Raw genomic sequence first — 23726 nt, 5'->3', positions numbered from 1 at the left:
TGCTGTGAGTCCTGCTATAAATCCCGCTCCCTCCAACTCGCTGTCTGACACAGTGGTGTCACTAGACACTCCGGCAATTGCATGTAACGGGAGAGGTAACATGGATATTTTACTATTAACCCAGCTCCTGTGGAACTACCATAACCAGCGTACACCATGCCAAACCATATCACATGTCAAACAGGTAGAAAAGGACCAGGGAGTGAGAGCTCTTGTGGAAACATTGTGTGTATGAGAGAGGGGCACTGAGGGAGGTGCAGTTATCATCCTATTCCAGCGGAATTACCACACCCCAAGTGAACTGTGGACCCAGGCAGAAAATTTCCAAATAACAGTTGTGAAATGCAAGCAGCAAAAAAATTATAATTTTTCTCAGCATTTTATGTAGTTTGAAGAAAAGAAAGACTTGCATTTATATAGCACCTTTCATGACCTCAGGACATCCCAAAGTGCTTTACCGCCAATGAAATACTTTTGAAGTGTAGTCACTGATGTAATGTAGGAACCGTGGCAGTCAATTTGTGCAGAGCAAGATCCCACAAACAGCAATTATGATAAAGAACAGATGATCTGTTTTTGGAGTGATGTGGGTTGCGAGTTGCGGGACAAATATTGGCCAGGACAACTGGGAGAACTCCTTTGCTCTTCTTCGAAATAGTGCCATGGGATCTTTAACCGCCAAGCTGTTCCAGTACAGCTACAGTACTGGCATCTACCCAACAATATGGGAAAATTGTCCTGTCCACAAAAAGCAGGACAAATCCAATTCGGCCAATTACCGCCCCATCAGTCTACTCTCAATCATCAGCAAAGTGATGGAAGGTGTCGTCGACAGTGCTATCAAGCGGCACTTACTCACCAATAACCTGCTCACCGATGCTCAGTTTGGGTTCCGCCAGGACCACTCGGCTCCAGACCTCATTACAGCCTTGGTCCAAACATGGACAAAAGAGCTGAATTCCAGAGGTGAGGTGAGGGTGACTGCCCTTGACATCAAGGCAGCATTTGACCGAGTGTGGCACCAAGGAGCCCTCGTAAAATTGAAGTCAATGGGAATCAGGGGGAAAACTCTCCAGTGGCTGGAGTCATACCTAGCACAAAGGAAGATGGTGGTGGTTGTTGGAGGCCAATCATCTCAGCCCCAGGACATTGCTGCAGGAGTTCCTCAGGGCAGTGTCCTAGGCCCAACCATCTCCAGTTGCTTCATCAATGACCTTCCCTTCATCATAAAGTCAGAAATGGGGACGTTCGCTGACGATTGCACAGTGTTCAGTTCCATTCGCAACCCCTCAGATAATGAAGCAGTCCGTGCCCGCATGCAGCAAGACCTGGACAACATCCAGGTTTGGGCTGATAAGTGGCAAGTAACATTCGAGCCAGACAAGTGCCAGGCAATGACCATCTCCAACAAGAGAGAGTCTAACCACCTCCCCTTGCATTCAACGGCATTACCATCGCTGAATCCCCCACCATCAATATTCTGGGGGTCCCAATCATCAGAAACTTAACTGGACCAGCCACATAAATACTGTGGCTACAAGAGCAGGTCAGAGGCTGGGTATTCTGCGGCGAGTGACTCACCTCCTGACTCCCCAAAGCCTTTCCACCATCTACAAGGCACAAGTCAGGAGTGTGATGGAATACTCTCCACTTGTCTGGATGAGTGCAGCTCCAACAACACTCAAGAAGCTCGACACCAACCAGGACAAAGCAGCCCGCTTGATTGGCACCCCATCAACCATAAACATTCATTCCCTTCACCACCGGTGCACTGTGGCTGCAATGTGCACCATCCACAGGATGCACTGCAGCAACTCGCCAAGGCTCCCTCGACAGCACCTCTCAAACCCGTGACCTCTACCACCTAGAAGGACAAGGGCAGCAGGCACATGGGAACAACACCACCTGCACGTTCCCCTCCAAGTCACACACCATCCCAACTTGGAAATATATCACCGTTCCTTCATCATCGCTGGGTCAAAATCCTGGAACTCCCTTCCTAACAGCACTGTGGGAGAACCTTCACCACACGGACTGCAGCGGTTCAAGAAGGCAGCTCACCACCACCTTCTCAAGGGCAATTAGGGATGGGCAATAAATGCCAGCCTCGCCAGCGACGCCCACATCCCATGAACGAATTTTTAAAAAAAGAGAGGGCAGACAGGGCCTCGGTTTAACGTCTCATCTGAAAGACGGCACCTCTGACAGTGCAGCACTCCCTCAGTACTGCACTGGAGTGTAAGCCTAGATTATGTGCTCAAGTCTCTGGAATGGGACTTGAACCCACAACCTTCTCATTCAGGCATCTGAGGATATTATGTTGGTGGGATGAGTTTTATTGTGTGTCCCACCAGGTCCAAAGGGGAATGGACATTCTTTAATTCTGACCTTGGACTTCACTGCTGAAATCAGTGTGTTTAGATGGTGGTATCAGGGTGGTAATTGCACCATGCTTGGGAAGGCTGTCAACGAGAAGCCTTCAAGATGGGAAAGGAAATCGGAGATGGGGTGGGGGGAGGAGGGGGGAGAATACAATTCAAGGTTAAGGTGGGACTAAACACAGCTGATTGGCATTTGGTCTCCATTTTGAAAACTCCAACCAAACTTTCCAAGGCCAATTTCAAAGTACGGTACAATATGTGCTGCATCTAAAGCAGGATAATAGTACTTTCATTTTATTTAGCTCTCTGTGAAGAAAAGTAGGCAGATTAAATATTTTCACCAAATGTTAAAGACAAAGGGTTTTAAAAATAATGATGTACCAGATGCTCTGTCTCTATTGTTACTTCTAAACTGCAACCCAACAACGATAACATTTACCTTGAAACTGATAAAAAGAGCTTATGATCTGTAATTTTCGGCGTAATTTTCTTTTCAAACTTTCTTTGTCAATGTCATGTTTCAATTCACTCCAATGGGATGAACTTTAGATGACTTTTTAGTCTGAAGAATCGGTTTCTGCAGTAAGAGGATTAATTGTGGAATAAGAAAAAAAAATGATTATAGTGAGGCACATAGCAACACGTACAAATACCAAATTAAATGTCAGCCTTGGCTCAGCACTCTCACTCTGAATTAGAAGGTCATGGGTACAAGCCCCACTCCAGAGACTTGAGCACAAAATCTAGGCCGACACTCCCAGTGCCAGTACTGAGGGAGTGCTGCACTGTCGGAGGTGCCGTCTTTCGGATGAGACGTTAAACCGAGGCCCCATCTGCCCTCTCAGGTGGATGTAAAAGATCCCATGGCAATACTCGGAGAAGAGCAGGGGAGTTCTCCCCGGTGTCCTGGGCCAATATTTATCCCTCAACCAACATCACTAAAAACAGAATATCTGGTCATTTTCACATTGCTGTTTGTGGGATCTTGCTGTGCGCAAATTGGCTGCCGTGTTTCCCTACATTACAACAGTGACTACACTTCAAAAGTATTTCATTGGCTGTAAAGCGCTTTGGGACGTCCTGAGGTCGTGATAGGCGCTATATAAATGCAAGTTCTTTCTTTTATCTGTCTAAATGGAAGGTTAACAATCCAATTAGACATGAGAAAGGACCAAAACTGGGCAATCTATATATATTTTTAAATTGAGAAACGTTAATAACGAACCAAGACCCATAAATGCAGAGCTCCCACTGTCATCAAGGAATATTGGCTGGACTGACAACAGCCTTGGGTCTTAAAAGCTTGTAGAAATCGGACCAAAGGAAGTGAGGAGTTCCACGTTTTTTTGAGATCCTGGGAAAGAATGAGTTTTGGAAACAGTGCGATGAGTTTTCAATAACAGCTCCATTTACCCACCTTAGCTCCACATCCCTCGATACCCTTGAGTGTTGACATAGCAACAGCAGGTTTCCTTAACTACCATCTCTTCTGGGATTGAATCGTAGCATCGGGAAACCTAGCAGAGGAAAAAGAAAGCAGATGGTTCTGTTTATACGTTATCTCCTCTGAGTTTCAGGGAATCAATTTGGCCGCATAGAGGTGGTGAGAAGTGAATGAGGCAAACAACATTCAGAGGCTCAGCTCCAATTAAACATAAGAGCTGAAGATTTCCAAATAGATTTTCATTTGGATAAATGTAAGCTAATATTGGAACAGGGAACTTATGTCGACAGTGATATGGTCTCCCATTATCATAAGTGGTAAATAATCTGGAGTGAGTAAAATGTGAGCCTTTTAATTTTAGAGCTGAACCCAATAATTGTCCCCAAAAGATAGATTCCGACAGTGGGGTCAAACCAGGAGATTCAGCCTCCATTTGGAGCCCAGTTACAGGCCAGTCTGGTGCTGCTCTCAGGGCCTGGTTACAGGCCAGTCTGGTGCTGCTCTCAGGGCCTGGTTACAGGCCAGTCTGGTGCTGCTCTCAGGGCCTGGTTACAGGCCAGTCTGGTGCTGCTCTCAGGGCCTGGTTACAGGCCAGTCTGGTGCTGCTCTCAGGGCCTGGTTACAGGCCAGTCTGGTGCTGCTCTCAGGGCCTGGTTACAGGCCAGTCTGGTGCTGCTCTCAGGGCCTGGTTACAGGCCAGTTTGGTGCTGCTCTCAGGGCCTGGTTACAGGCCAGTCTGGTGCTTCTCTCAGGGCCTGGTTACAGGCCAGTCTGGTGCTGCTCTCAGGGCCTGGTTACAGGCCAGTCTGGTGCTGCTCTCAGGGCCTGGTTACAGGCCAGTCTGGTGCTGCTCTCAGGGCCTGGTTACAGGCCAGTCTGGTGCTTCTCTCAGGGCCTGGTTACAGGCCAGTCTGGTGCTGCTCTCAGGGCCTGGTTACAGGCCAGTCTGGTGCTGCTCTCAGGGCCTGGTTACAGGCCAGTCTGGTGCTGCTCTCAGGGCCTGGTTACAGGCCAGTCTGGTGCTGCTCTCAGGGCCTGGTTACAGGCCAGTCTGGTGCTTCTCTCAGGGCCTGGTTACAGGCCAGTCTGGTGCTGCTCTCAGGGCCTGGTTACAGGCCAGTCTGGTGCTGCTCTCAGGGCCTGGTTACAGAATAGCACTGAAAAAAAAATTGTTTTCCTACTTTTGCAGCAGTAGGACGTCTGTATGTGGATGGAATTAAAAGGGCAATAAATAATAAACTGAAACAGATTCATTGTAAAACATATTTTATGTAGATAAGCATTTCCCGCAGTTTTTAAAAGGTCAATACAAAAATACCAAAACCCAGACAGGACAATCTGAATATTACGTTCATCAATAGTTTACACAACTTCTATACAGATGAGCCGAATGAGAGGTTGAAACAAAGCAGCATTCAGTATGGGGGGGGGGGAGAAACAGACCAACAGGACAAAATTTAAGGGAATTGGCAAAAGAACCAGACGGGGGATGAGGAGGAATCTTTTTACACAGCAAGTTCTGATCTGGAACGCGCTGCCTGAAAGGGCGGTGGAAGCAGATTCAATAGTAACTTTCAAAAGGGAATTGGATATATACTTGAAAGGGAGAAATTTACAGGGCTACGGGGAAAGAGCAGGGGGAGTGGGGCTAATTGGACAACTCTTTCAAAGAGCCTGCACTGACACGATGGGCTGAATGGCCTCCTTCTGTGCTGTAAGATTCTATGACTATGATTCAATGAGAAATCAGCTTTCTCGGCAGGGCTGTGCACTAGGGATTGTAGAGTTACAATCAGCATGAAGGAGACATACCCACAGCTAGGGAAGTTTCAGTAAAGGCAGATGGTCCATCTACATCAGTTCAAGTGATGGACCAGGTATTACATAGAAATTACAGCAAAGAAACAGACCATTCGTCCCAACTGGTCTATGCCAGTGTTAATGTTCCATTCAAGCCTCCTCCCACCCTACTTCATCTCACCCTATCAGCATATCCTTCTATTCCTTTCTCCCTCATTTGTTTATCTAGCTTCCCCTTAAATGCATCTACACTGTTCACCTCAACTACTCCACGTGGTAGCGAGTTCCACATTCTAACTTTTCTCCGAATAAAGAAGTTTCTCCTGAATTCCTTATTGGATTTATTAGTGACTATCTTATATTTATGGCCCCCTAGTTTTGGTCTCCCCCACAAGTGGAAACATCTTCTCTACGTCTACCCCATCGAACCCCTTCATAATTTTAAAGACCTCTATCAGGTCACCCCTCAGCCTTCTCTTTTTTTTAAAGAGAAAAGAGCCCCAGCCTGTTCAATCTTTTCTGATAGTTATAACCTCTCAGTTCTGGTATCATCCTTGTAAATCTTTTTTGTACCTTCTCCAGTGCCTCTGTATCCATTTTGTAATATGGAGACCAGAACTCTGCACAGTACTCCAAGTGTGGTCTAACCAAGGTTCTATACAAGTTTAAAATAACTTTCTTACTTTTCAATTCTATTCCTTTAGAAATTAAATATCGATTTCAAAGAAACAACTGCAAAGAAAAACCCCATCTGCTTTATAAATGAATCTGGAACCTACCTTGCAATATCAAAAATGCCTTATTGTTTAAAGTTGGTAAGCAACCTAACAGGCACCACATTCAGGAGCACAGCAGCATCACTGATTACATATCAACAGCGTTACCTCAGCAGCATACAGTCAAACAACTGGACTCAGGGCAGCAGCTCAATAATCACCCCCAGCTATAACTATTCCACGTATACAGCAACTGCACACAGGTTAATGTCTGATCTGTTCCACTGGAGGCAGGCCTGGAAAGGAAGAGGAAGACAGAGAGGGAGCGGGAGAGGGTGAGGAAGAGGGTGGAAGGAGAGGGGAGGATGGAAGGAGAGGGAGATGGTGGGGGAAATCTGGAACTCTCTCCTCAAAAAGCTGTTGAGGCTGGGGGTCAATTGAAAATTTCAAAACTGAGATTGATAGATTTTTGTTAGGTTTTTGTTGAGGAAAGATTGAACAGGTTGGGTCTACACTCATTGGAGTTTAGAAGAATGAGAGGAGATCTTATTGAAACATACAAGATTCTGAGGGGACTCGATAGGGTAGATGCTGAGAGGATGTTACCCCTCATGGGGGAGTCTAAAACTAGGGAGCATAGTCTCAGAATAAGGGGTCACCTGTTTAAGACGGAAAAGAGGAGGAATTTCTTCTCCCAGAGGGTTGTGAATCTTTGGAATTCTTTACCCCAAAAATCTGTGGAGGCCGAGTCATTGAATACATTCAAGGCTGAGTTAGACAAATTTTTGATCAGTAAGGGAGTCAAAGGATATGGGGAAAAGGCGGGAAAGTGGAGTTGAGGTAAAAATCAGATCAGCCATGATCTCATTGAATGGCGGAGCAGGCTCGAGGGGCCGAATGGCCTACTCCTGCTCCTATCTCTTATGGCCTTATGGTCTCTTATGGTAAGATTATTAAGGGATAAGGAACCAAGGCGGGTAGATGGAGTTAAGATACAGATCAGCCATGATCTAATTGAATGGCGGAACAGGCTCGAGGAGCTGAGTGGCCGATTCCTATTCCTATGTTTTGGGAGATGGAGCAACTGCAGTCACAAACAGTTAAATAAAGGCAAAGCCCCAGCCTTTAAACAGCCAGAACATGCACAGGACCATTGGCTTCATCAATCTAGCTCCACCTCGTGTCTCTGGTAGGGTTGCCAACTCTGGTTGGATGCATTCCTGGAGACCTTGAACCGCTCCACCCCCACACTCCCGCCATTGGTCCATCCTCCAGGCGCACTGCCTTCCCACGGCCAATTGGAAAGGGAGCAGACTCTTTGTTAACCAATTGGATTAACCTTGACTGTTGATGAAACAGCCTTTTTTCCCTCACCTCCAACACTTTTATCACTAATTAACTAAAGTGTCCAAAGAAAATGACTCGAGCAGTCTGTCCACAAGCTATTGTACAGGATACTGCCGGACGTGATGGATTTGCAACATTAAAGCAAAAAGGTGCAGAGATTCTTAACAGTGGAGTGAAATTCGTAACACGTTTAATAAACTGCTCATGATTGATTGACTAATTATTTTGTAAAACCTGGTCCTCTGGTTGCAATTGCTTCCTTCCAAGATTGACTTCATTCTCAACCTCAGGCAGCAGTAGGTACACCATTTATATTGTTGCACTGTCTCATGGAGCATATACACAATGCCTCCAGAGACTAGGGTTGCCAACCCTCCAGGATTGCCCTGGAGTCTCCAGGAATTGTAGATGAATCTCCAGGACTGCTGGGCGCAAACCCGGGAGAAAAAAATCACAGGGGGCATTACAAAAACATTTTCTTTGAACACTTTCATTTAATTAGTGATAAAAGTATTGGAGGTGAGGGAAAAAAGGCTGTTTCATCAACATTAATCCAGATTAATCCAATTGGGTAACAAAGAGTCTGTTCCCTTTCCAATTGGCCGTGGGAAGGCAGTGCGCTTGGAGGATGGACCAATGGCGGGAGTGTGGGGGTGGGGCGGTTCGCGGTCTCCAGGAATGCATCCAACCAGAGTTGGCAACCCTACCAGAGACACGAGGTGATTTTGGTATTTTTAGCCCAGGGAAGCAAAATATCACCAGCAGATACAAACAGCTGCCAACACGGGCACTTCCTGTCGGAGCTGCCATTTTGTTGTGGTCTACACACCTCAGCGAATGGTTCTCATCATCGGTGTAGGATACGGACCAAGAATGCAAAGCTGTAAACACGTGCGGTTGCCCCAATCTGCTGCACGTCTGACAGTGTAAGGAGGGTTCAATTTGGAACAAAACAATTCCATGATATAAAATGGAGCGAAAGTTACTTTTACACTCGACGGTCAGAGAACTCAACAGAACAAGTAATCAGTTTCACTTAAGTCAAATGAAGCCACATTTTCAACTCGAGTGCAGTGTGGAAGATAACCACAAAATTACGGTTATACAACAAACCAAAAACCAGCTTCTCAGCCCCCTCATTTTGTTTCAATTATGGCGTATCCCATTTAGATGGGTTCCTCAATACAGCAGTCAGCCAAAAAAAATGTCAACAGTAAGCAGTACACTAGAGAGTCATTTATACAGCACCATTAACGTAGTAAAACATCACAAGGCGCTTCGCAGGAGCGATTATCAAACAACATTTGACACCGAGCCACTTAAGGAGATATTAGGACAGGTGACCAAAAGCTTGGTCAAAGAGGTGGGTTTTAAGGAGCATCTTAAAGGAGGAAAGATAGAGAGGCAGAGAGGTTTAGGGAGGGAATTCCAGAGCTTAGGGCCTAGGCAGCTGAAGGCACGGCCGCCAGTGGTGGGGCGATGAAAATCAGGGATGCGCGAGAGGCCAGAATTGGAGGAGCGCAGAGATCTCGGAGGGTTGTAGGGCTGGAGGGGGTTACAGAGATAGGGAGGGGCGAGGGCGTGGAGGGATTTGAAAACAAAGATGAGAATTTTAATGTCGAGGTGTTACTCCGTTAACGCTGGGACTCAGCCCTGTGACAATCTGGCCAGTAGCAGGCACTGTGCCATCTGAGTAAAGGCAGCCAGTGATCCGAGCCCTTCTGGAGAATGCACTTTTATGGACACCAGCCAAGGCGCAATTGGCCTTGGTTGTGATGGGTCCAATAGTAATGCAGCACTCATTATCCAGGCTCACGCAGGGACCATTTGGATGAAGGACCAAGAGTCTGCCAAAAGCTGTTGGTACTGTACTCAAATACAAGTCCCTGATTTAGGAGGAGATAATTGAGAGTTTATCTCTTTTTAATACAGCAATTTGGAGTTTGAAGATGAGCTGACTTCATTAATCGAAATTGGGTGGCTTAATTCCAAGTGCATCTGTTGGAATATTTCTGTGCCTATAAAACTTTACAATCTTCTAACAGGGACAAATAATCAAATGCCTTTGAAAATGGATTTGGCTCCTTAACAAGGAACTAACTCCTACAGATCAATTACATCGAAGTTCCTCTTTCTTCCCACCCCCCGACCACTTCCAGGTAAAGAATAAAGTAAACAGCTGAACAATTTCTCAAAAGTCACTGCTTTGCAAATCCCTGCACATTTCCGTTAGGGAGCGATATTTCAACACTAAGAAGTCATGCTGAGCCAATCTCGAGCACAAACAACAGGTGTCATGCCGCAGTACGAAATCCACCTGTTTGAAGCATTTATTTGAATTGCATTCTTCTCGTTAGTGGTACGAGTTACAGTTCGAGACTTCACCTACTTAGAATCCGTGCTCTGCTCCCTGCTCAGCTCATTAGCAACGTAACATTTAACGTTAATTGAATCAATGGCATGGAGGGTGAAAAAGTTGTGTAAATTTATGCTCACTCTGCGCCCGTTACACTGCAACTAGTGCAAAACTGAAGGGATGCAGTGACGATGGTGTCACACCACTCGCCAACATTTCAATTGGGCAACTGAAACCAGTTATACCACACCGTTTACAGGGAAGTAAAGCAGGTTTGGCTTTGCAGTAACTCAAAACGTGTAGGATATGGACTCTTTAGCCAGCGTGAACTTTCTTCCATTTCCATTAAAGCATGAACGAGGGAGAAAATAAAATACTCACAGCAAGTCACCAACTAGTTCCAAATAGTTAGTTACCAGGTATTTGCAGAAGAGCGAATGTTCAGCTAATTCACCATTTATGTTAAACATCTGGAATAAGAGTTTGCTGCTCAACTGATTTCACAAACCAGCAGTTTAATCCATCTGGGCTCTACACATCTGTTTTTAGCAGTACATATTCTCCAGTGTATGGGAGGGCATTGACAAAGGCAGTGACTATTTATTAGTCTTCTACACAGACCATAACTCATCTCCAGAATGATAGGAGAATGTCGGGCCAATTACTGAGCAATAATTTAATCAATCATGAGCAGTTTAGGCTGACGCCATAAAGTAGGTTAAAGCTTTGGAAGCGTTTAGTCCTAGTGTTCTTTTTGTTGTGAGGTTTTGTTTTGGGACAAAGCAGGCAACGGTGGGAAGTGGCCCAGCAGCACTGTTGCAAGACGTCATGCAAGCAATTCAACAACTGCAGCATCACCACTACTACTGTAAGAGAAACAGGAAATGTCCAGCAAGTGGGTCCGCATCTGAAAAAGGCCAGGATAATGTTTTGAGTGGGAATCCTCATCGGCAGAGGATCCCACCAGATACATTAACTCTCTTTCTCGGTGAGAGGCTGTGCATTTCCAGCATCTTGCTGTCTTTATTCATGCAAACTGCGATAAAGTAGCTGGGGAAGAGGATACCAGAGGGCAGGGGAACTGTGTTGGTGATGGAGCAGCCGGTATTGGAACCATAGAAGTTTACAGCATAGAAGCCACTCAGCCCATCATGCCGATGCCAGCTTACTGCTAGAGCAGTTGAAAACTAATCCACCACGTGGCCCTCTAAGAAGCTCGACTCAGACTGCTCGTCATTCGGGCAACTATTTAACCCAGAGGAGTCTTGTTCGTTATCGGAGTTAATCAGACAAAATAGCTCCACCAACTAAGAATGGCCATGCACCAGCAGGCAGTGTTGAGAAAGGCTTCAGTCTCTCAATCCTTTCCGTGTCTAGGCCGTGTGAGGTTTCCTGCGTTAGTACAACTGGAACAGGAACAGAACCTGACAGATACAAAGACAACCACTTGCATTTATATAGCGCTTTTAACGTCATAAAACGTCCCAAGGCGCTTCACAGGAGCGATTATCAAACAAAATTTGACACCGAGCCACATAAGGAGATATTAGGACAGATATTTGACCAAACGCTTGATCAAAAAGGTAAGTTTTAAGGAGCAACTTAAAGGAGGAGAGAGAGAGACGGAGAGGTTAAGGGAGGGAATTCCTGAGCTTAGGGCCTAGGCAGCTGAAGGCACGGCCACCAGTGGTGGGGTGAAGACTGTATCACTCAGGAAGTTAAGACAGGTTAATGTTTTGCTCTGATGAAGGGTCCCACCGGAAACATTAACTTATCTTTTCCTTCTTAGACACTGACGGGCTTGCTGTATATTTCCAGCATTTGCAACACTTGTTTTTATTTTTACGTTAATGCAGGTTAAATCAAGTGTTATTTGCAGAAAATTCTATGCCGGGTGAGTCTTAAGGTTAAAGATCATTATTGCAATTCCACTGGAAGGCTCTCCCAGGACTGTATTTATAGAATCTTACAGCACAGGAGGCCATTTAGCCCACCGTGCTCGTGCTGGCTCTATGAAAGAGCTACACAATTAGTCCCACTTCCCTGGCTCTTTTCCCTGCAAATTTCTCCCAGAGTCTGTTCCCATTATATCCTGATGTATTTAACATGGTAAGGATGTTTCCGCACCTTTAATCAAGGCGGAGTCATTGTGTTGTGTACCAAACAGCAGTTTGGTTGGCGAGGTTTAAAGCATCATGCCAACACTCAGCAAACTTCTAGAGCCCTGAAAATAATCTTAACTTTTCCAAGGGGGTTTGGGGTGAGGTGAAGAGAAGGAAAGGATAAAAAGCAATGCCCGTTCTACAATGAATATGAAAGGGTAAGCACTGCCTCCTCGTTGCTTTGAGCAAAACACGAGGTACAAATAAAAAAAACACACAATTGCAATAAGAAATATCTCATTTAATAGTGCATGAAACTCAAAACAATTCAATCAGAACGCACATTTCAGACACCTGCCTACCCAGTCTACTGGTCCCAAACCAAAGACATTTCTCCCCCGCCCCCCCAAGCTTCCAACTTCTTCCCCCCATCACACTGCTAACTACCATTAGTGCAAACATTTTCAGGACCGCCACCCTAACTGTGCATCAAACTAAGACAAAAGTTAACTTAGCAATATGGTGGGTTGGAGTTTGCATTGGGTTGTGAAGCCAAGAGTTTTACATCAAGTGCCTTGAAAACCAGAGAGAACGACACGAGTTTGTCACATCTCATGACAACATCTGATGAAAAGAAGACAACAGAAGGCAAGGAGTTATATGGTACTGAGGTAGTCCTTCACTTCCACTAAGTGCCTCCAGCAGCCTTGTGGCTGCCTGCAAAAATAGCAGAAAATATACAGGTCAGTCAACACCTGAAAGAGAAAGTTCCAACCCTTTCAGGCATACAGTATCTGTGGTTTCCCTTTATAAGTTTTATGAAAATAGCAGCTATTAATGTCATATTAGTGCTGCGTGAGCTTATTCTCAATTAAGGTTAGACTCGTAACCAAGTGTCAGCTCGGCTCAGTGGTAGCCTCAGTCAGAGGTTCATGTGTTCAAGCCTCACTCCGGGGCTTCAGCGCATAACATACCCTGTACTGAGGGAGTGCTGCATTGCCAGAGGTGCTGTGTTTCAGCTATGATGTTAAACTGCGGTCATGTCCATGGGCTTAGGTGGACTCGAGAGATCCCGGCACTATTCGAAGAGCAGCAGGCCTTCCCAGTGTCCTGGCCAACATTTATCCTTCAGCCAACATCATCAAAACACATTAACCGATCACTTGGCTCATTTGCTGTTTGTGGGACCTTTCTGTGCGCAAATTGATTGCCCAGTTTGCCTACATTACAATAGTGACTGTACTTCAAAAGTAATTTATTGCTGGGACGACTGGAGAACGCGAAAGACGCTGTATTAATGCAAGTTCTTTTTCCTCCCCAGGAACGACCATTCTCTAGATGGAATTGCCTGGATAGAACAGAAACCAAATATCTGGAAAATGGCACAAAACTCTCAATCCCGAGTATGGTGCCTTCCCCAGCCTCCAAGCAACGAGGCGTGCAGATTTAAAAGGATATTAGAACATTTCAAATTGCACCTTTCCACTTTGAAGCAATTGGCAGAGGCTAAGATGGTGTCAGATGATGGTTCTGCAAAAACATTTATAGTAAATCGGCAGGACGACTAAGGAACAAACCACGAGAGTTTGTACCACAGCATAAGGATTAGGAACTTCAAAAGATCGGCACGACTAAAAATGTCAAATGTCACCCCGATTTGCACGTGATAAGAGGTGACCATAGCAGCTCAGCCCTAAATGGTAAGTGACCTGATAAAAGTGCTTCCTAAATACCAGCAGTAGGGATACTTAGCTGAGTTCCTGCTGAAGAAAATAAATAGTACTAGTGCACCCCCTGTGACATTGCTCACGGCGAGTCAAAGGATACGGTAAAAGTTTGAGAATGGGTGTGTGGTGAGCGAGGGTAAAGCAGAGAGGTAGAGGTTAAGTGTTTTTTTGATTGCCCATGAGGCAGTAAGTGTGGCAGATTATGTGTGCTATGGACATCTATAAAGTGTGACGTGCACTATAAACTATATATATTTTTAAAAAAGTACCTTCAGTTTTGACAATGGAAACATTTAACTTTGTGCAAATGTTTTTTAATTGTGTACACATTTCTGAAAGCAACACAGAGGCGGTGCCAAGTGTTGAGTGAAATTCTACCCCATTGAACGAGAAAGCAATTAATTAGATAAATTTAATTATTCTTCTGTTTGACATTGGGAAATAAACATGATATCAGCAATGAGGAAAAGTAACTTCATTTAAGTTTAGAAATTCAGGGGTTGGCATTACTTCGGGCTGTCCAAACTGCTGCCCGAGCCCTGGCAATCCGGCCAAACAAGCCCAGGCAACTCAATCCTATCTGCGCTAATGGTTCTCATGCGCTGATTTGTCCTGTTTGAATTTTGTGGATCTGGAATGGTACCAGCGATGAGGGACTACAGTTATGTGGAGAGACTGGAGAAGCTGGGATTGTTCTCCTTACAGCAGAGAAGGTTAAGGGGAGATTTAATAGAGGTGTTCAAAATCATGAGGGGTTTTGATCGAGTAGATATGGAGAAACTGTTTCCAGTGGCAGCAGAGTTGCTAACCAGAGGATGTATCAACATAGCTCACCAAGGCAAAAAGCTTGGACATTCCTGCATCACTTCATGATTTACAGAAACGTGTAAAGATGTAACATTGTAAATTTACTCTCTACTTCGAATATGCTATTTTACCATGTAACAGATTGAACCACAATACGGTTTGCCAGTTATCCAGATCAGTTTTTGTTTTTAAAAAAAATTAAGGAGATTTAAATCAGTTTGTAACTTGAGGCCAATAGTGCTACAAAACAGGATACTAACTGAGCAAGAGTTTAATTCACCCTCAGTTATACACTAGTGGTATTCCCCATTAAACTCACACACCCCAGGAGGTTAGTGTTAAATTCAAGGACCCGGAAAGTCAAAGTTCCAACCACTTCCACAAAAAGTGGGAGGAGGCTCGTGTGGAGCATAAACACCGGCACAGACCAGTTGGGCCGAATGGCCTGTTTATGTGCTGCAAAATGTTATGTAGTTGCACATTACTTTTGTTACAGCGAACTGTTCAGACCTAGTCGTACTGGCCGGAATCTAGTTTGCAGATATTGGTTTGTGCCCGTCGAACAAAGAGTTGGCTTAAATGAAACCCCGAACACCTATGATACCAAACATCAGCTCTCCTTGCAATAGAAAAAAAAACAAAGAAATGCAGTGAGCCAAGGGTCAGAGTTACAAAAACAAAAACAGGCTAATTAGGCCAAGTGTGATCATTTCTTTATACTCTCACTGAAGTCGCTTTCCTGCTAAAGGCTAATTCGTCGTGCATCACCCTTCAATACACAGCCTCCTGAGCACTGTTTCCTGGACACATTTACAAACATCTTTATCAAATGTCTGACAAAAGTAGTTTTGTGCATTTGTTTTAATGTTAACTTTCCTCATTCTGCTATTCACCCTTCCCCTTTCAGACACAAAAGATGGTACTTGAAGGGGAGAAATTTGCAGGGCTATGCAGAAAGAGCAGGGGAGTGGGACTAATTGGATCGCTCTTTCAAAGAGCCGGCACGGGCAGGATGGGCCGTCCTGAGGTCGTGAAGTGTGTTCTAGAAATGCAAGTCTTTCTTTTTAGAACGTTCACCAAAGGTACAACCAAGGCCGGAAGGTCACAACTGTTAGAATTGTATTGCAGGGTGCCTTTTTTCAGTTCGGGTGGACACAGTATGAACATTCCACATCACACATCACCAAAATCCTAGAAACAGCATCTTTAATGGTAAATAAATTAGTTCCGCTCTAAGGGGGGGAAAGTGCGCAGTGATCATCAGTAATTAGCAGGTTGGTGCAGGTGCATGAAATTTTTTATCTGCTGTTTTAACCAGTGTTAGCTCATTTATTTTACATGTGTTATCGTCTTAGAAAAATAGCGCAGAGGGACTTTATACTACAACAGCTTTCATTTATACACTGTAAGTGAAGCACTTTGAGATGCTTGAAGTGCACAATAAGCCGTTATATGAATGAAAGTCGCCTTTTCTTTAAAAAAAAGTATTTTCTTTTACAAGAGCACAATTTCCCATTTTTCAGCCTAAAGAGTGATGCTTGGTATCTGAAACTAGAAAATCAGTACAAAAAAAACCTAATAAAAGCGCAAGTTGAGACCATATTTTAAAGTGTCCTAGTGGAGTGGAGACTCCCTAGTGTCTCGCCATACTGGAGGGTGCACTCCCAATTCTTTTTAAAACCACAGCCTACAAGACAGAGGCTGAATTCACATCTTCAAAAAAAATTCCCCACCCCATAAACAATTCTGCAAAAATATATTAAAAATAACTTCTTTGTATAATTTTGTCACAGGAAAACTCTCTCAAATTGTGGCATCCACATTACAGACACCATCAGCACACCACAATATGGCACCTAAGGTACTCAAGTATTTGTCTACAAAACAGATGCAGTCTACGAACAAGCATTATTGGTCGGTCCATCCGTACAAATTCATTAGGAAATGTTCCTGTAAAAAGTAACCCAGCGCCCAGAGTCCTAAAATTATTAGCATATTTTCTAAATATATATATATTTTTAAATGACCCTTCCATTGAACTTGTACAGTCTTAGCGACGGTGCCCAGTTATTATCGTCCGGCCCTCGCATCTCCTATGGCACCCCAGACGTCAAAGACAAACTCGTCAGGAAATGCAAAGTCACCGAGGTCCTCATCAAGTGCCTGTGCAAACTCGTCTGGGTTCCTCCTGTCTTTGCCCAGGTCCACCATGGTAGCGGCTGTGGAGAAAGAGAGAGTAACGTCAGCAAGAGACCCAGTCACAGAGACCCCCATGCTGCATTCCCCTACTGTAAAGTAAAAACATTTACCTGAGGAAGGAGGAAGTCTCCGAAAGCTTGTGAATTTAAAATAAAATTGCTGGACTATAACTTGGTGTTGTAAAATTGTTTACTACTGTAAAGACAACTATTGCAGGGTTCCTTCCCAAACAAATGGGTGGAGGAGACAGGACTGCAAGAGTGACTCATCTGAATCTCTCATCTGAATCTTTCTCACGTGCGCCTGGAGCCAGGGAAGGAGGGGAGGTGGGAGGAGAAAGAGAAAAGAGAACTTAAAACATTTTACAAATCACTGCCATGAACCAGCTGCACTAACATGCTAAGCTTCCGGGCCAGGTCTTAGTCAATAAATAAATTCTGCTCTTATATGGGAGTCAATCTTACTGATCAAATATTAGTGAAATTAATGAGAAAGAGAGATTACATAGAATGTACAGCACAGAAACAGGCAATTCGGCCCAACAGGTCCTCGCCGGTGTTCATGCTCCACACGAGCCCCCTTCCACCCTACTTCATCTCACCCTATCAGCATATCCTTCTATTCCTTTCTCCCTCAATTGTTTATCTAGCTTCCCCTTAAATGCATCTATGTTATTCGCCTCAACTACTCCTTGTGGTAGCGAGTTCCACATTCTAACCACTCTCTGGGTAAAGAAGATTCTCCTGAATTCCTTATTGGATTTATTAGTCCATAAGAACATAAGAAATAAGAACAGTATCTGCATACTAGTAACGATAAGATCATATCCTGTTATGTGAATTTTCCTATGAACAATATCCCCAGAGCTCCTCTGGCAGATCTTGTAATAAAAATTAATCTCTCCCATTTTGGGGATCAGAAGTTTGTTTCCCGATTCACATGGAGGTATTATAAGAAAGACAGCTCGACTCTCCCTCCCCTTCCCAAAAATAATAGTGTTCGCCTTCGAAATACCAAGTCAAAGTTACAGAAGTTTTAACAGACGTCCTTGCAAACTGAATGAATGGAAGAATGAAGGCTGGGAAAGTGGAAAGGAAATTTTTTGTTAACATCACTCATGAAATGCAGAATTTCCCCAAAAAAGTTGGTATCAGGTTTGTTATACTGTCAGGTCAACTTCATTCCCTCAACCATAAGTTAATCATTCCCAACTGGTTTGCCCACTGAAAAAGAATCAATTTAGTTAACACCAAATAATTTATCTTTAATGATCATTTAAAAAAATTCTGACGAAAGGTCATCGACCTGAAACGTTAAGTCTGTTTCTCCCTCTGTAGATAATGCCTGACCTGCTGAGTGTTTCCAGCATTTTCTGTTTTTATTTCACATTTTCAGCATCCGCAGTATTTTACTTTTATTTTTTTTTCTAAAAAGTTTCTTCTCTGCCTTGTGCTGGGTCACTTCTTTCCTCTTCACCACAGGGCAGCAACCAGGCATTGATCCTCATGCATCATTTGATACTGCCCGGTAATCAGCTGCTAAGACGTGCAAGAGTGTGGCCAATGAAGACCCACTCACTTTGTCTCTCTCTGGCCAAACCCCCTCAACCTCACACAACCAGGATCTCTTCCAGATCACCATCCAATGACTTTTCTCCAATATACATGTATCGGGACGTCCAAGGACAGAATTAAGCTCGAGCTCTAAGACTTTCTCATCACCCTGGTTGAACTGCCTTGCCAACAGCCACATGTACAGGAAATACCAGCCTTGGCGAGTACTGAGAGGATGCTGACATCTGTAAAACCGTACCCAGGGGCAGCGAATGAGGGGGGAGAAGGAATAGAGGAAAATACAAATTATGGATCCAGTCCCACATAATTAATTGTAGGTTCTTAATTTTCTTTTTGGAGTCCCAAAACCAAAGAGGCTGCAGCTCAGTCTCTTCCATTGCTTCGCAAATCAAAAAAACAGCGTACTATTGATGTCCATTTGGGATGCAATAACTTGAGCCAACGATGTTGGATACCAGCCAGTTTCCAAGAAACCCAGAAAGAAACTAACCAAATTTAAAAGTTTTCTCATGATTTTATTCCATCTGGGAGCTTGCTGGACCCTAAGAAGGAAAATCTTTGTTTCTACAAGCAGCTGAAAGATTAGGCATCCTGGCCGATTTTCCCTTATTTTCAGATTGACTCAGTTTTGTCTGAGTCAGAAGTATGAATGCTCCAGGACAGAAGCACATAATTTATGGTGATGCTCCATTGAGGGGTGCTGTGTTGAATGAGATGTTAAACTTCCATATTCCTGTGGTTCAGTTGAGTGTTAAAAGATCCCATAGCACGATTAGATGATGAGCCGGGAGTTCGTCCTGTGCCTTGGCCAACATTCCTCCCACAGCTACCGACAGATTAGCAGTTGGTTCATCCAACTGCTGTTTGTTGGATCTTGCTGTGCACAGATTGGCTGCTGCCTAACAGCCACTGCGCTTCAAAGTAATTTACAGTATGAGGTGTTTTGGGACACTGATAAGGCACTATATTAATGCAACTGTTTCATTTCCCTAATGCAGAGGCACTAAGACTAATAACAGCTTCCTCCATTGCCACGGCTGACATCAGCTAATTCGGCACAGAGTGCAATGAATGTGGACCTTTCTGAAAAAGCTTGCTTTTATAAGAAAAACCTAGTTGTTTCTCACCCTGTTGGAATTGTATAACAAAAGTAGCGACCCTCTCCTTCATGCCTTGGTGATCAACAGAAGATTTAACATACTCCACACCACCCACCTTCTCCACCCGCCCCTCCTAACATCTAAAGCAACCGTGACAATTTAGGAAACTTTTTTTTTAAAACTAAAAACCAGTAACAATGAGGTTTAATTCCTTCTGCACTATTTTTAGAATACTGGTAAATATTTTAATGCAGGTTACAAACTCCCTTTGATGCAGATGATAGGGGCAGCAGGGGAGGGAAAGAAATGCACAACAATAATTATGAAACTCGATGTTAGTCTCTTGTCCTACTTATCAAGGAACACAGAGACAAGATCTGAACTCTCCAAGTCAAGAAATTCCCTCATCAGTACACATCTTAAAGGGAGAGCATACTTTTATTAACACTAAATACTTTATCCTTACTGTCCCTCAACTCCCCTCCTGTCCCCCACATTTGAATCTTCTGTTTTCAAAATAATGAGTTGGGCAAAGTTACTGAATCTAAATGTAACAGAGAGCTGAATAACCATACACATAGGAACAACAGGAGGCCATTCAGCCCCTCTTGCCTGTTCCACCATTCAATTAGATCATGGCTGATCTGTATCTTAACTCCGTTTAACCGCCTTGGTTCCTTAACCCTTAATACCCTTTCCTAACAAAAATCTATCAATCTCAGTTTTTAAATTTTCAATTGACCCCCAGCCTCAGCAGCTTTTTTTTTGGGGGGGGGGGAAAAGAGTTCCAGATTCCCACTCCCCTTTGTGTGACGAAGTGCTTCCTGGCATCACCCCTGAACGGCCTGGCTCTAATTTTAAGGTTATGCCCCCTTGCTCTGGACTCCCCCCTCAGAGGGAATAATTTCTCTCTATCTACCCGATCGAAGTGTCAATACAAAACACAACCAGAATGACAATACCACAGATTTCAGCCCCATCTTACACATCCGGCAGGTGACATAAACTTGCAGTGGATTCATTACCAGGGTCTCTGGAGCAGAATAAGTTGGCCTCTGTCCCAGCTAAGGTTTAGCTCACTCTGGTACCCTTAAACCTCCCTATAACGAGAGGCTCAACACAGAAGACACATTTATGAAGCACTTATAACGTTGTGAAACATCCTCCAACACTTCCCGGGTGGGACTTGCACCCAAGCCGGAGAAGGAAGAGGAGTTGGGGAGGTAGATTTGAGGAAGGCTTTTGTTGAGGAGATAGAAAGCAAGGCAGAGGGATGTTGGATAAGAATTCCGGAGTGTTGGCGGCTGAAAGCTCTTCACGGATGGTGGAGCTGGAGAAGAAAATAACAGGTCAGTTGTAAAAGCAGAGGATGGGGATGTAGGGCTGAGCGAGTATGCAGAGTTAGGGTGGAGCGAGGCTCTGGAGGAATTTGAAGAGGACAAGGACCAATATGTAAGCAAGGAGGGGAGAGGAAAGCTCATCTGAAAGCTCAGTCTGTTGGTGTAAATGTAGACACGTATACGGAGCACACATCATCCTTGCTCGCCATTTGTGTACACACATTGAATGGCAGAATGCAAACATGAACATGGCCAGAGGCTTCCATCACCATCACCATCACCATCCAAATCAACGTGACCAACCCTCTTGGCAACTTCCAGAGGACATCAAGACAACTCTTGCTTCCATTTTAATTTAGGGCAATGCCAATTCTTCCGAAAAGCAGCAAAAAACAATTACAGCACTGGACGTCTCGAATTTCTTGAAAATCTATTACAACTGTATTTTTATTCAGATCTAACAGCGTGAAAGACAACAATTTTGATTTTTATAAAAAGGAACGAGAGGGAGTCCCTTCAGCTGCCCAGTTCTCCCATCTTGTTCAATTACCCTTTTGATTGCAAGCACAGTCCTTTACCTAGCCTACTTGCCATTGCAATTTTTATTACAACAACCCAGTGTGTGGTATAGAAATCTTACAATACAATTAATTTCTATAACAAGACGTGAAAGTTACAGTCAAACTGCAAAAGACCAATCACACTACCTAGAATTACATAGTCTGCAGCACAGAAACAGGCCATTCGGCCCAACTGGTCTATGCCGGTGTTTGTGCTCCACACGAGCCTCCTCCCACCTCTCCATCTAACCCTATCAGCATATCCTTCTACGTCACTATCCTCCAAAAGTAATTAACTGTGAAAAGCACATCGAGACATTTAGGTGTGATAAGGCGCTAAATAAATGGGCATTACTCACCCAGTTCGTTATCCCTGATCCCCATGTAACTTTCGAGCAGATCATCCACCTTTTCAATGGCTTTCTCTTCAAACACAGATGGCTGGGATCGAACAGAACATGCGGTTCAGAGCAAATAATTCAACACAGCAAAAATCAGAAAACACGGATGCTCACATTGATTGGATTCAAGTCAAACGTATTTCCAATTCAGTCAATGAAAAGGTAGCTACGCAATTACTGGCCAACGCTCGAATCACTGGACAAGTAGATACAAGGAGGAAGTTATGAAGACAATTTATAGTTGCCAAACTTTTCCTCACCCATTATTCCATAGAAGGATTGGAATAAAAGCTAAAAGCAAGGAAAACCCAATCACAACTCCATACAATTCCCCCAAAGGAAACAGAGATTGATTGGTGATAGCTGTTATTTTTTCACCCCTTGTCCCAAGTCATTTTCAGCCATCTATATTAAAATTCTGAAACTCAATCCCTTAGCTGGTCACAAAAACCACCCACCCTCCATACTGCACAAGATAATTTTGGATGAGGATTGTAATTTAGACAGCGTTGCAACTGTCGGATGATAGAGACATTAAACCAAAGACCCGTCTGCCCCCTCAGGTGGACGTAAAAGGTCCCACGGCATTATTCCAAGAAGAGCAGGGGAGATCTCCCCGGTGTCCTGGTTTATATTTAACCAGCATCAACGGATTATCTGGTTATCACGTTTCTGTTTTTGTGGGATCTTGCTGTGCACAAATTGGCTGCCGCGTTTCCTACTTTACAACAGTGACTACACTTCAGAAATACTTCACTGGCTGTAAAGTGCTTTGGAACTTCCGGAGGTCGTGAAAGGCACTATATAAATACAAATCCTTCCTTTCCTCACTCTGTTCTCCTCCTTCTCTTGGCCCCCCCACTCCCAGAATGTTCACCCTGTTCCAAAAATATAACCTCCCACCCACCTAAATGCTGGAAAACTAAACAAAAACACAAAAAAATGCACAACCAGTCACTTAGCAGGTACCTGTGTTATATCTGAAGAAGGGTCACACACACACAGCATTAACCCAGACTTTTCTTTCAGGTGGCGATTGCCTGGCTGTATATTTCTACCAACAGAGACACAAATCCAAGCTTAACACTTGAATGTTCCCAGCTGTTAGAGGCCATTTAGCATTTGAGCTTCAGGACGCTAACAAGGAGAAGCGGAGATACTTCAAGCAGAATTGGCCGAACAAAATTTTCAGGTTGGCAGGCTGTTACTAATGGATGCCGCAAAGATCAGTGCTGGGGCCTCAGCTATTTACAGTCTATATTAATGAATTAGATGAAGGGACCGAGTGTAATGTATCCAAGTTTGCTGATGATACAAAGCTAGGTGGGAAAGTAAGCTGTGAGGAGGAAGCAGAGAGTCTGCAAGGGGATATAGATAGGTTAAGTGAGTGGGCAAGAAGGTGGCAGATGGAGTATAATGTGGGCAAATGTGAGGTTATTCACTTTGGTATGAAGAATAGAAAAACAGAATTTTTTTTTTAAAGGATGAGAAACTGTTAAATGTTGGTGTTCATTGGGATTTGAGTGTCCTTGTACACGAAACACAGAACATTGACCTGCGGGTACAGCAAGCAATTAGGAAGGCAAATGGTATGTTGGCCTTTACTGCAAGAGGGTTGGAGTACAAGAGTAAGGACATCTTGCTGCAATTGTACAGGGCTTTGGTGAGACCTCACCTGGAGTACTGTGTACAGTTTTGGTCTCCTTATCTCAGGAAGGATATACTTGCCTTAGAGGCGGTGCAACGAAGGTTCACTAGATTGATTCCTGGGATGAGAGGGTTGTCCTTTGAGGAGAGATTGAGTAGAATGGGCCTATATTCTCTGGAATTTAGAAGGAGGTGATCTCATTGAAACATAAGATTCTGAGGGGC

General features: G+C 44.1%; 1 protein-coding gene across 2 annotated transcripts in view; it reads right to left on the bottom strand.

Annotated features, from left to right (window-relative positions):
* Positions 1 to 2820: 2820 nt before the first annotated feature.
* The window catches only part of LOC137304405 (PDZ domain-containing protein GIPC1-like), a 55935-nt gene continuing 35029 nt past the window's right edge, over positions 2821 to 23726 (bottom strand). The window contains exons 5-7 of one of the 2 annotated variants that reach the window (XR_010958569.1): positions 21813 to 21894; positions 3799 to 3898; positions 2821 to 2958 (exon numbers count right to left, since the gene is read on the bottom strand). Coding sequence is in view for 1 of the 2 variants with exons in the window: in XM_067972986.1 (XP_067829087.1) it covers positions 16751 to 16899; positions 21813 to 21894 (231 nt within the window). In the remaining variant the exon portion in view is untranslated. Of the gene's footprint in view, positions 2959 to 3798; positions 3899 to 12426; positions 16900 to 21812; positions 21895 to 23726 lie in introns of those variants that run through there. The other variant, XM_067972986.1, reaches the window with a different exon arrangement.

The sequence above is a fragment of the Heptranchias perlo genome, chromosome 37 (genome assembly GCF_035084215.1).
Source record: "Heptranchias perlo isolate sHepPer1 chromosome 37, sHepPer1.hap1, whole genome shotgun sequence".
Classification (NCBI taxonomy): Eukaryota; Metazoa; Chordata; class Chondrichthyes; order Hexanchiformes; family Hexanchidae; genus Heptranchias; species Heptranchias perlo.
Note: the sequence above shows the minus strand (reverse complement) of the source record. Positions and strands in the feature narration are given on the sequence as shown.